The sequence below is a fragment of the Lissotriton vulgaris genome, chromosome 10, assembly GCF_964263255.1.
Source record: "Lissotriton vulgaris chromosome 10, aLisVul1.2, whole genome shotgun sequence".
NCBI classification, from domain to species: Eukaryota; Metazoa; Chordata; class Amphibia; order Caudata; family Salamandridae; genus Lissotriton; species Lissotriton vulgaris.
Window position 1 is genome coordinate 613,268,909 of NC_141698.1, and position 14,258 is coordinate 613,283,166.

General features: G+C 42.5%; 1 protein-coding gene across 2 annotated transcripts in view; it reads left to right on the plus strand.

Annotated features, from left to right (window-relative positions):
- LOC147688594 (sodium channel protein type 5 subunit alpha-like) overlaps positions 1–14,258 on the plus strand; it is a 1,046,042-nt gene that overhangs the window by 265,345 nt on the left and 766,439 nt on the right. Inside the window, exons 2-3 of one of the 2 annotated variants that reach the window (XM_086941454.1) lie at positions 7,974–8,292; positions 12,632–12,750. In XM_086941454.1, the coding sequence (XP_086797580.1) occupies positions 8,026–8,292; positions 12,632–12,750 (386 nt within the window). In that variant the 5' untranslated portion in view covers positions 7,974–8,025. The remainder of the gene's footprint in view (positions 1–7,973; positions 8,293–12,631; positions 12,751–14,258) is intronic. The other variant, XM_086941453.1, reaches the window with a different exon arrangement.

Sequence of the window (14,258 nt, forward strand, 5' to 3'; positions counted from 1 at the left end):
CACAGGTGGATGCACAATAAGGAACCATGTCCACTGGGGAGGGAAGGAGGCATGTTTAGGATATAAGGATGCAAGCTTTCAAATGTTTGCAGCTGGTAAATTCTTCCCACTTTTTTCTTTGTCCCAGTGGTTTCTCTAAATGGTTTCTCTTCTTTGTACAGTTTGATTAGCTCCTAATCTAGGGGCTGCACAATGTGAAAATATGTGCACAGTTCACTAGCATTTGAAAATTACATATTTGCACGTGCCTTTTTTTCAAATTATCTTAATCGGAATTAATCAAACCGAGCCACGTTCGTTTGAAGTTTTTTTGGTAATGACACCAATTACATTATCAATACTCTCTTTGGAAAGCAGATCTCAAGTCATGTATAGGATACATTTATTCATTTATTAATGAATTTTGTACCACACCCAAGATTTCACAGTATGGGTAGCTTGAAGCCTATGATCACGCAAATGAATACAGAAGATTAATACAAATCTAAATGGGGGAGTTGGGACATTGAATGGGATGGACAAATGTCCGGACTGCCACTGGAGGGTGTAGATTTTATGTACCCTCAACCTCAACGCTTCCATAAAATTTGCCATGGGCTTGATCTAGACTATGCTGTGTCAGCCTCTGGGTTGTAGGGAGGGCGAGACAAAGTGCAATTGTGAGGGATGATTCTGAGGGACATGAGAGCTTGTGTGTAGTGACAATCAACCTGGGTGCAGTGTCTGCACCCCACCCCTCTTTCCTCTGTCTATACCTGATCTGCACACTCTCTACTAAAAGCTAATTTGAACTGTCGAGCTCGGGCTAGTTTTCTGAATTGCAGATCGTTTTTTTCTGCTCCTGGGCAAGCCTTGGACCCCAATCTCCTGGGGCACTGCCTTCTCGCTTTAGCCCTTTGAAACATGGCCGCTGGTTTATCACTTCCTTCAGGTTAAGGCACAGTCTAGTTGCCTGATTTTTTGTTTTTTTTAATCGACGTAGCCTGCTGAGCAGCTCTCTGCATGATGTTACTTTCGACTGTTCTATATGATTGATCTTTCCGATCAAAGCAGAAACTAACGGTAATCATATGTAGTCACCAATGGCTCACATTCTGCTTGGAATCATGTAACGATAGATTCAAAGCCAAATAACTCTTAGCAATGGTGGCCGGCAACATTAAAATATGGTAGGGCACGATGCCCAAACAACTCACCATATATGTTGCACTTGCTGGCACGCATGCTCTGGTTGCGGTCTCTCTCTTCGTCCTAGTGCTCTCCTCGGCGGTGACTCTGGGTGGAAAGGGAAGGATTTCCTCCCTTGTGCAACACAAACCAAGCAATCAGGCTTGGTTGGAGCATGCTAACCCTGCACTGAATTAGAGGCTGGGGGCCTGTAGCTGCAATCCCTCAGCTGTTTCTCAGCCCTAGGATTGCTAGCTGTGAAGTGCACATGTGAGATTGGCCGGCTCTAGACAGGTGGCCAATCGGACATGCACATTGGCTGGGGCAGGAGTGATATTGCAATTGCACTAACAGCGCAAGCCTGCAACACCTTTTAATAAAATTGTATTTAATACCATTTTATTAATGTGTGTGCCTGCTGTGCTTGCCGCAGGCGGGCGGCACTTCTTCGCCATAACGGAAGAGCTGCCACTGACTCTCAGTGAATCCCAGTAGTGAAAAGTGAATGATGTATGTTCACGCCACGGTTCTTTACCACCCAGTCCCCTAGGCCCATGCTCCTGTACCTTGCATTCCCACTGCTACTTTTATTTATTCGTGTTTTGTAGCTGCACACATTGAGCCCAATTCTGATGCGGGTTAGGAAGGTATTCCCACCTAGGGCCTGATTACGATGTGGTTAGGAAGGCCTCCTAACGGCATTTGCTCCTTCTGAATCAGATCAGGAACGTGTCTTCCTGTCCGAGGGCTAGATTATGATGCGGCTAAGAACATAGGCTCCCATAAAAGTCAATAGGAGTTGAACCAAATCGTATCTGGAAGCATCTGGATGCATCATACTCGGTCGGTCGGACTCTACCAATCCGAGTCGGTTGGAAACCATTTCCAAACCGATTTGATCGGGAAGATTTCCTAACCACATCTGAATCAGGCCCATTGTGTTTGCTCTGGTAGCAGAGATTCCTGAATTGCAGAGCAGAGAAAACAGGGTTGTTCATTGTAGAAACATGCAAACCAATCTAGGCAATAGCACTACATGGGTGTCAGTTCCATTGAACTTCTAGGACTGTAGGCGTTACAGTTACAGTTCAAAAACATTTGAGTGCTATGCACTCGATGTAATGTAATAACACACAAGATGCTGAATACATGTGGCAGACTGCATAGTGGGAGAAGGTCTACATAGCACAGTGGTTTACAGGTGGCAATAAAGGGCAGCATAGTGTGGCCCAATGTGAGCATTATGGATACTGTATTACAGTGACGGCTCGCTCGGAACAGGGTTGGTGAGGTGAAGGATTACAAAACAAATTACAATATAAACTTACCTTGACCAACGCACCGCTGCACGCCTCTCCTGCTGCCTCACGCCTCTCCTCTGTCTGCTGGAAGCACCGGAAGCTCCCAGGCTTCTGGACTCTCCAAGCCAGTCACGACGCTGCAGGAGCAGCATCGTGATTGGTCTGAGCGTCCTGTGTGGACGCACAGGCAGTGCCTGGGGAGGCTGAGCATGTTCTCCACTAGACTGTGCATCATAACCCAATGGAGAACATGCCATGGGCATATGACGGTTTGGCCGAGAAAACGGCAAACCACTCCTCCCCTGCTCTGGCATCGCGGAGCCAGCCCCACCCTGACTCCTGCATGGAAAAAGAAAATAATAATGTCATGTTATCATCATTTTCTTTTTTTTTGTACTAGTGAAATAGTAGTGTGGCGATGCTTCTCTGCCTTAGCGGAGGAGCTGCCAAGGGCATAATATTAGAAATGTAGTTTTGTTGAGAGAGGCACTGTCATACGAGGTGGGATTAAAGTTATTATAAACAATTGAATAAAGGGGCAGAGACTTACACTGGCAACACCTCTCAGGGTCTGGGTGGATGCATAAGGAGCACTTGTTTCAAGGTTCCTTGTGTTTGAACTAGGAAGCACAGTGAAGTTTTTTTTTATATTCTAGGCTGTAAAAATCCATTGGTGGGGATAATGTACTCAATGAATCACTGAATTCACTGACTCTTTCACTCAGCTTGCTGTATCACTGACTCACAGATTGACTGACTCACTAACTCACCTCATTAACTCTCTGACTAGCTGACTGACTCCCTGACTCACTCAGTCTCTCCTCAGTTAACTCCCTACTGGCTGGCGGACTCACCCAGTCTCTCATTTCCATGAAGTTGAGACATAATACAAATTAGCATGAACTTTTGTGAGGCCATGATTTGAAAACAGTATCTACAGCCATGTTATGAGTATCACAGTTAAATCTCTGAAAATGCCATTTGTCAGTGGTGAGGCACAATGCAAAAAAGACAGTTTGATTTGTGAATATATAGCAAATCCATTGTGAAATGGTTGAATGGAAAGTTAGAAAAAAAACGTTTGGCTGCCTGTGCCTTAGATTCCGTCTGTACTGAGGCATGGCAGATTCAGCTCTAGGGTGACTGGCAGATGCTTGAGGGTGCAGAAGGGATGAAGGACACTGAGTCCAGCCCAAGTGGTGAATAGAAACTCTAACATTTAATCACATTCTCTGTGTGTGCGCTGGGAGTGGCATTGTTTATAACCTTAGTCACTACCTTAGCCGCATGCGCGCTAGCGCAATTCCGCTCCTGTGCTGAGTTTTTTAAAACCGCACTTTACGTGACGAGCTGGGCTCGTCATCAGCGTGCGAGGAGGCTACGCCATGACGAGCCCAGCTCGTCATCAGCGTGGAAGGGGTTAAATTACTGATCAATTCACTGCCTCTTATACAAAAAAGAATCCGGTGCAAAGACGATAAGGACTTAAACCATAGCTTTTCTTTATGGGCCTTCTTTACGAGTTACTCCTAAAAATCCCTCTCATGTTCCTCTGTGGATTTACAGTTTTTGGGGTCCTGGTAATTCAGAGGGCCGACTAACAGGTATTAAGAGTTTTTGGGGAATAATATGCGGGAGATTTACTTAACATGACAATTACAGCTTGTTTTTCACTGGTACTCCACCCGAGGGCTCGCCTCCTTGAAGCAGGTGAAACTTCGAGGGGACATACCTCTGAGCAATAGTGTTGCTGTTGAATTTACACTACTTAAACCATTGTTACTGGGCTCATCAGAATGACACGGCCACTAGTAATGACTTGTGTTAGACCATGGGTACTCACAAACATGTTACAAAGTTTGTTCTTTGATGTGACCGAGGGCTGCATTGATGCCATGGGGGTGGAGGTTGGGCAGGGTGAGTTGGTGTCCAGGTAGGTGTAGGTGAAGTGAAGCATAATTGCATAACGTGAAACCACAAAACCTGGGCTCAATCCCAGCTTCTCCAATGTAATAAATTGTGTGACTTTAGGCAATTGTTTTATTTACTTTTACGCCTTTTTCTTCATTATCACAAATAGGAGGGCCTCAAAATAAATGACTTAAGGATGTGCGTTGTACGAAACCTTCTCTTCTCTTAACTATAATGTCAATTTATAATAGGAACCCTGGTCACCACAAGAGTGCACATAACAACTGATTTGCCTCATCAGTTCGCCGTTGGCATTATTGTCAAAGTATAGGAAATAATTAATGTTTATAAATTCATGTTTGAAAACCATCACTTTTAAAATAATACTTGTCAATGCACTGATATAACCTGATGTACTAAGGTTAAATGGTTCTGCAGGGTAATTAAATACACTTTTTGAACTAAAGAGGATATCATATTTTTACACTTTTGCTGCATTATGTCTTTAAACATAAAGATGTTGTTATAGTTGAGTAGTGCAGATTCCCTAATTAATTATTTTCTTTAACTTAAATTAGCATTTAAATAAATGTTCACCCTGTTTATTTAGCATCTTTTTATTGCTAGTGCTGAGACGAGTAACAGCAGCCCAGAGCTGCTGTTAACCAAGGGGTCACGTGTAAAGGTAAGGAGGGCCACATGCGGCCTCCGGGCCTACTTTGAGTGTCAGTCTGTTAGACAAAAGACCTCATTACTCGCGGCCAGGTATGGGATGAGATGAATATTGCATCTTGCGAAATCTGACAGCGATGGGTTTGGGTTTTATCAGATGTCATAATTATCGCCTTTTGCAACTTTTGCCCCATAAATTAGGCATAATACACCACACCAACCCTACATGTTCCAGCATATACTAGGCCCTTTTCACCTATTGAATGAGTTGCTGTTAACCTATCGAAATGTAATATTGGTTCCGAATTTTTTGCCCCTGGTAATTACTTAGGGGCGATTAAAATCCCAATCCTCATAACGGTGATCCCTGCACAAAGAGGTGTTTGCTCAAGGATCGTAAATCACTGGATCACTCGTAAATAGAGCCAAAGTTGCACATTAGAGGGGTTCTCTAGGATCTTGTGGGGGTGCAGATTTGATATAAGAAATTCAATGCTGTACTTAAAGCCACCTTCATTCCTCTCAGAATTCTGGATTACATATGTTGCACATGCGACAATTTACACTGCTCTTTTGGAATGATTTGGGGCCTGATTTAGAATTTGGCAGACAGTTACTCGATCACAAACATGATGGATATCTGGTCCACCTTATTACAAGTACATTTTATGGTAATTCATTTGTAATAAGGCAGGCAGGATATCCCTAACATTTGTGATGAGTGCCTAACCTCCAGCCTCTGAATCAGGCCATTGGATTGCATTAATGTCAATCCAGTCTATCACTGTAATCCACACCACATATAAAAATAATCTGCACCACATATAAAAATAATCTGCACCACATATAATAATCCGCACTACATATAATAATAATCTGCACCACATATAATAATAATCTGCACCACATATAATAATCCACACTACATATAATAATAATCCGCACCACATGTAATAAACCCAAAAACAACATGTACAGGAACTGACCAAATGCAACAACCATATTTCCGAATGGCCGGTGGGTGAAATGTATTTAATTTATCACAGTCAAAGGACATGTGTCTTTAGGGGGTGAGAGGTTGGCTTAACAATAGGTCGCAGGAGCCTGGAGTCACTCACACCTGTGATAAAAGCCTAAACAATGTGTAATAGGTGTGTTTTCAGGGGATTTGTGAATCTTTGGAAATTGCCTTCTGTTAGAAGATGGCGGGAAACTAGCTCCATATGCCTTGAGCGTGCAGCGTTCTGCCTCCAATAGGTTTTCGTCTTCACCTGTTAAAGCAACGTTTTTGGGGTGGCCCACCTTTTGTATCTGGTTGGCTAAATGTCATTGTAGAGGTTGTGCAAAATTGCCATGATCTAGGCCCCTGGGCATCACTGTCTCCTTATCCGAGAAGTTACCAATCTCTTGTACTAGAAGCGCCTGACCCAGCAGTGTTATACTGCCACACATAACACAACACACACGTTGAAGCAAACCGTTTACAGCTTTTGTCATCTCTGGAAGAGCCTTCCCATTCTACTCTGAACTCTGTCTGCCCAGACTGTTTTCATGCAAAGGACCAAAATGCTTAACTTCTAACTCAGTTTTGGTAATATTTCGTTGTTATGTTACCAAGCACTCTAGAGCCATTTTCAGCATCGTCCTTCATTTATACAACGTATCTTCTACTACTTCTTCTTCTTCGTCTTCGTCTTCTTTGGTGTCTTCTTCGTCGTCTTCTTCGTCGTCTTTTTCTTCTTCATCTTTTTCTTCTTTTTCGTTTTCTTTTTCTTCTTTATCTTTTTGTTCTTCTTTGTCTTCTTTTTATTATTATCACTATTATTATCAGACAAGAATAATGATAATAGGAGTATGCATAATATGGATAAGAGAAATAACAATAATAATGAATAACAACATCAATCTTATAAATATTGTTGTTATAGTTATTATTAGTAGTAGAATTGGTATTAATATTATTTTTATTGTTGCTCTAGTAGTAGAATTAGCATTAATATTATTATTGGTATTAATATTCTTGTTGTTACTAATACAAATAATGATAATAAAATGAATATTAGTAATATTAGTAATAGTAACTGCATGATGATACCCTTTGCTATCTTTTATTACCCTTATTATTAATATATCCAAATGTATAGTAAGTACATTATGTGGAATAGAAACAATCTGTGGGATGTGGCGGCAGGACATGAGGCTTCCAGGTCTGTTTTGCATTTTGAGTAGCAGGGAAACTATGGTTTACGGGCAGATAGTAACACTTTTGGATCAGGAGTAAGGGCAGAAAAGCACCCAATGTCTGCGACCCCCGTGGAAGAAACGCCTTCCACATCTGTGATCCAGAAACAATCAATGTCCAAACCCACTTCCGCTCCTTCACCTCAAGAAGTAAACTAAAAAAACTACTGCGTCACACGGATTTCATGTTTTTAGCTGAAAATTTCATAGAGCGACGAACCTTAAAATACAATGATATTCAGTGCATCGGAGTGGGAGAAAAAATATATTTTAAAGCTAAAACGTGAATCATATTTTTTCATATCTTGAACCTGGGCATCTCTCTTTCTGCCTCTATTTCACCATTACCTCACTATCATATATTGCTATATAACGTCCTATGGTGTGGGGTAGGTTTTAGTGATTTAAGCAGTAAATGTTTCTCAGATGTAGGGCTGATTCACATTTGAAGAGTATTATGTTATTAGGCAGCTTGTTTTGGGGGATTTTACAATTTCCTCTAATTTATGTATTGGATGTGTGTTTCTTGAGCACCCAGGTCCAACATTGAAAACAGTTTAATGGCTTAAAACAGAAGTCTCCAACCAGCCTCCCACAGTATTGTTGATTTCTGCAATAGCATTGTTGATCTTGTACGTTTCACACCCAATGCACATATACTGACGCAGCGACTCTTTTCAGCTCTTTCCAATAACAGGAGCAAAGGCAAGCAGAGAAGGTGCAGGATGAAAAGATGGCAGCCCTGCTGGTACAACCGGGTCCTGAGAACTTCCGCCGGTTCACTCATGAATCCCTGGCTGCTATTGAGAAGCGCATCGCTGAGGAGCAGGCCAGAAGTGCCAAGCAGGAGTATCGAGAAGAAACGGTTGACGAGGAGAAGCCGCGACCAGCGCCCGACCTGGAAGCTGGCAAACAGCTGCCTCATATCTATGGGGACTTCCCTTCACAGCTCATCGGAGAGCCCCTGGAAGATATTGATCCTTTCTACAAGAATCAGAAGGTGAGGAACGAAAATATCACTTGTTCTGTAGATGTCTTTTTACTGCAATAGGAAGATGATACGTTTGGTTTGATAGAGGATCAAGCAGGAATTTGGCGTTTCTTCTTTCTTGAGCAATGAATTCATTAACATATTTTGCCTTAAACAAGCGAGAAGGTTTGCCAACGTTCTGTATAGCTGGTGGCCAAGAGATGCCTTGAAGGAAAACGCGTGTATGGTAAAACTGTGATTGCTAAAGAGTTCTGAACAGGTATTTTGCTATGGCAATACTGTTAATTTGCATAATCAGTAGGCTGAATTGCAACACAAATGTCAGCTCAACATTCTTGCCAATCTAGCGCAATACAAATGAGTACATTTTTCAAGGCTTGCTTAGACCACTCACTCTTCATAGTTGAATATATATATATTTATATGTAGCATGACTTTATATGTGTATATGTTTATAGATATGTATATGTGTGGTGTGTGTGTATATACATACACACACACATATATGTACATAATAATAAACCAGAAGGAGGACACTGCACTCCGGCGGTCTTGTTCTACGAACATTTATCAGACAAGCATTCACGTCTCACCACACACCAACGTGTTTCAACAAAAAGTCTTGCTCACTGAGCAAATCTTCATAGAACAATTTTCTGGAGACTGGTCAGTCTGATGCATGTACCGGCAATCCACAACATGCTGCACATGACCAATTTGTGAATCATATATATGTGTGTGTGTGTATATGTGTATATATATATATATGTTGGGTGTAATTCATATTGAATTTTTCCGCCTCTACTGAGTGTGATACGTTCCTTGCACATGGGGCCTTTTTTATTTATGCATATGTGTGTGTGTATATACATATATATATACTTATTTTTCTCAAGTGAAAGTGTGCCTGCACCATAATATATATCTAAATGTGATCAGTCCTCCAATTTGCATTCAATAAAGGGAGGGCAGTATTTGCTGTACGCAAAAATTACTTTCGTAGAAATCACATCAAAAATCCGTTGTGAAAATCGTTATACACCAGTGGCCACCTCAATATCTTCTAGTGTGTGTGTGTGTGTGTGTGTGTGTGTGAATGTATGACATGAAATATGTGTGCATTAATATCTCCAAAAAGAGCCTCCTGTAAACTGGAGCCAATGCTGCTATGGAATAGCACCCACACTGCCCAGGAATAGCACTCACACTGCCCAAAGCAGATGTCAAAAGTGCCATTCTGGGATTGTTGTTTGCTCTGTTCTTTACAAATCCCAAACATTGGCCAGGAGCCTGCCAACTGAGGCACATAGTGGCCCCCATATGCACCTACTCTCTGAGACTAACACTGACACCCAAGATGCCACAGAATCCCTTCATTAAGTATCATCTGTCCTCTTAGTGAGCTAGGTCAAGAATCAAATACAGGTGACAGTGCATAAGGTTCCACTTACTCTATGTTAAAAAGTCCCCTCAGATCCCATTTGTGACATTCTTATGCCAATCCAACGAGTGCCAAGCTTTGACAACTCCAGGGCTAATACAGTGTTAGTAATACCTGGCACTTATGAGAAGAATGTACAGAATTATCTGGCAAGATCCTATTTAGAATGTTGGGGATTTTTACTATTTGACCATATATTGGCCAGATATGGGATTTTTGTGGTTTCAGTTTCATTTGCCCTCTACTCACTGTTCCATCTAATGCAAACTTCTGCTGCTCCGGTCAAATGTCAGAGAAATGGAGTCATAGGGCTTTTCATGAATACTTAATAATGTATATTTTATGGTTCCACTTTGCACTGGAAGTAACAGAGCGATTTAGTAAAAAAAATTACTCTTATGGTACTAGCCCTTTTGCAGCCCGACTGTTGACTCACTAGTACACATCCACGCATGGACAGAGTGTGAAGGAATGCATTGCTCAGTTCATAAATGCTGATCCTAAAGGTAACTGCCAATGCCTCTAGCATCATCTGGGCTGTCATATGTCATCTACAAGCATCAAGTAAAACAGTTATGCATTGAGGTATTGCAGCCTGCAAAGATATGTAGAGGGATAAAAGATGGACAAGTTCTGGCACTTTGTGGCTCCACTCTGGAAGGCTTGTGGTCTGGGGCAGAGTCAGCTATACGCTTTGCTCCCATTTCCATGCCAGGCTTATTTAAGAAGGAAAAAGTCAATGTGTAGACACAACTGCTTGTCAGTTTCATCTCCTGGGAAGCTGGTGTGGATGGGAAAGAGTTAGTCTTATGTCTAGCCAACCTTTCTTCCTGGTTTTTAATAAATGTCTCTATATGTGATTGTCAGATATCATAGGTGTACCTCTCAAATGTTAGGGTACCTGGGATATGGTTAATTTCCAACCAGCCTGATGCCGCTAGATGGCTGGCACTGATGGGGAGCAGTTTGTTTATTGAAACACAGGAGCCACTTTAGGGCCATGTGACTCGGTAGGATACAGCCCAATCAGTTGTCAGTGCCTTTTGAAGCCTAGCTGGCCTGGTGCCGTCAGCCACGTGTCAGGGTAATGCCTTTCGGGGGCTGAAAAGGCTGAATACACCTGACCACACGATAGGCTGTTGTCCCCGGATGGCCATAAGGTGCAAAGTGGAGTGAGATTCAAATCCACTCTGCTTATCTTCAAGCCGGATAAAGTGGATTAGAGTTGTTTACATGATATGTTGATACCTACAGAAAATCAGCATTGGAAGGGGGGGGGGGTGTTACCTGCTGCCTGATGTTTCTAGGACATTCTTTAGCTTGGGTGACAGTCGGTCTCATAAAAAGGTAATGCAGTTAGTCGTGTGCGGAACTCCTGGGGCTGGAATATCAGAAATAATGTGGCTTAGTCCGTTTCCAACTCAGCTGTGTGTGTGTGTGTGACCAAAGTATTCAAAGGTGGCGGTGGCCACGAGTGGGGAACCTATGTCACTTCCTGAAATTCAGAAGGAAGGGTTATCTCAAAAGAAGTTTTGAGCATATGCTTTATGATTCTTTTTAACCTCGTGATGATACTGCATAAACACACTGCAGAATGTTATATATTATAATATTATGTTTACTACTAAGTCCTTCACTGTGAGTGTGCTGAAATTTGATGCAGGGATATTGGGTGATGGGATTTCGATTCCGGGTGGTTTCCCCCACACCAAATTCTGTTGATTAATAACTTCTTTCGCATGAATGGGGAATAACTGCATAGACCCAGGTCTTTTTCTTTACATTTTCCACCTGCTCAGAGCAGGCAAAAAGAATTAGTGCAAGGGCCGAAGGGGCACAAGAATGTGGGCTGGTAGTGCCGGGGGTGGGGAAGTGGGGGGTGGGGGAGGGGGCTGTTAGGGCAGATTTCAGACTCTCCAGGGAAGCAGTGTCTGGTCCCCTATGTTGCTGCAGTGGGGGGTGGAATGAGATGCTGTCCGCAGCCCTGGCAGCAGCCTCTTCTGGCCCATAGTTTGGGGTTCTGGGTTTGTAGACCTGCTAAATTAGTGCTGAGCAACACTTGGAATAGTGGGTGGTGGAATTTCACCAAGGGTCATTCATATCTTTGGATGAGATTCCCCACTCACAATAAGGGCATGAGAAAGAGAAAACACCATATGGCAATCAATTGAGAACCCACCCACATATGGCAGTTAAGCATTCTACTCTAGGCTAACTCCCTGTGAGATTGATGCCAAACACATGACCAGTGGTGTCCAGCATGGATCGGGGATGGTGGGGTGGGAGGTGTGGTTGGGAGGATAAAGGGATGTTTAAACAGAAGAAAAAAACATACCTCCTCGCTGCATCTCTCCTCTGTCGTTCCTCTGCCACTTCTCCTGTCCGGAACAGAACAGGAAGCAGCCAGGCTCCCCCTAGCCAATCACAACACTGCAATGTAGCGTTGTGACTGGTCTGAGCGCTGTGGTTCGACGCGCAGACAGGCAGCTGGAGCCTGGGCAGGTTTTCCACCCAGGCTTTGATACAGCCTGGGTGGAGAACATGCAAAGTGCGCATGACTGTTTGACCAGCTCCAGACGTCCCAAAACAGTGATGCGTACTTACAGTGTGCCACGACTCCTCCCCTTTTTCCTCTGTCATTAGAGCAGCCTTGCTCAACCCGCAAAGCTGCCGCAGCAATAAATAAATAAATGATAACCTCAAGTTATTATCATTTTTTTCCCTTTATTTCACTGCTGCAGAGCAGTGGGGAAACACTCCTCTGCCTTAGCGGAAGAGCCGCCACTGCTCATGATGTCATTTCAGCTGTGCTGCATGCTTCTTAAAGTAAATGAATGTACGTATTTTTGTGCAGAGAAATGGGTTCCAATTGCTCACTATTTTTTTCTGTTCCTTTTTCTCTTTCAGACATTTGTAGTCCTGAACAGAGGGAAGGCAATCTTCCGATTTAGTGCCACACCTGCATTGTATATATTTAGTCCCTTTCATCCTGTCAGAAGAGTTTCAATTAAAATTTTGGTACACGCATATCCTTTTTCAGATTATTTCTTTTACAGGTCATAGCTCGACGGCCAGGTAGGAGTTAATACCGCGGCCGCACATCCCCATGGTAGTACCGTGTAATAATGCATTTATTTTATTTACATGTCCGATTTCACCCAGTGTTCAAATGAGTATTAGGGGTTCAGTAGAACAAGCTCTATCAACAACAGAAAATAAGCAAAAACATTTTTCAGGGTATACATGTCATGAACATACTACACAGGCACCTTGTGTGGAGAATTTTGGATTTACGTGAGTCATTTAGACTAATGTCTTAATGTACCTGGCTAACATTCTCGTAGTGGTTTTAGTGAGTGACGTGTACGAATGGTATTTGTAAAACGATTTATTTTTTAATAAACGGTTCTACAAGAGTAATTACCAGTAGTCAGTTGTAAGTGCCTGCACAAAATGAGAGTCATTTGTATGCAAATTCTTGCAGGCACGCCTACGCATAGAGATGCAAATACCGCATGCACTGGCTTTAACCATAGTGCCTAGATCTGAATGACAGTGTTAATACGTTTCATGACACTAGAAATGCACATTATTTTTGAGGTAATCTTATTTTTGACTTTGACTGTGATCCTGGGGTAGATGTCAAAAAGGGAACCTTCGAAATGTCAACATTGCCCAAACCACAAAGACCAATCAGGTCTCAAAGAATGCAGGTTTGGGTGACTTTACCATTACATGCATGAGAGAGAGAGTCATTAGGCGCCGACATACGCCGCCATTCACAGAAGGACACGTACTTAAGTCCTGTGAGTTATCTGTATAATTTGTGCCCAGGTTTGTCTACTACTGTCGCCGTCGGGATGATATGTGGAGCCAATTTGGTCGCACCTGATCAAGCAAGGAGTCGTTCCGACCTGACTGATAGGAGTGACCTTCCCACTGATTTCGGTGACCTAGTGACCTCTGACTCCAGGGACAGCGTGACCAATCTACGTACTGTTATGGAAATAGAAAGAGGGGTCATTGAAATTAAAGAGAGCGAGGTACCTTTCCATCGACGTCACATTTGAATGTACGACACAGCAGTGCCGCATGTTTGCATAGAATCTGCACGTACAATATTTTGCAGGATGCCAACAGCCTTCACTGAGGGTAAAGAACTGTAGACACATAAGGGTGCATTTGGAAGGGAATGCACAAGGTTAATAACTGTATTTGCGGGCAATTTTAATGAATGCCAATAAGTGATGGATAAACAACTTCACAATTAAATAATCTACTGTTACAAGAAGCAAGCTGCTCATAGGCTAAACATGCTTGATCCTAATCAGGGTCACTGGAATTATGCGACAATGGGGGACCAAATTATGCAGTAACATTTTCTAGAATAAACCTTTGATCTATTTGAAGAAGAAATATGTTTGTAGAAAGCTGAACATTATCCAGCAGATTCAGATTATATGGAATAGGTGGTTCAATCTATGAGTATGCAGAAAAAATGCAGAATCAAATAATTCCAGTGGCACTGGTCATA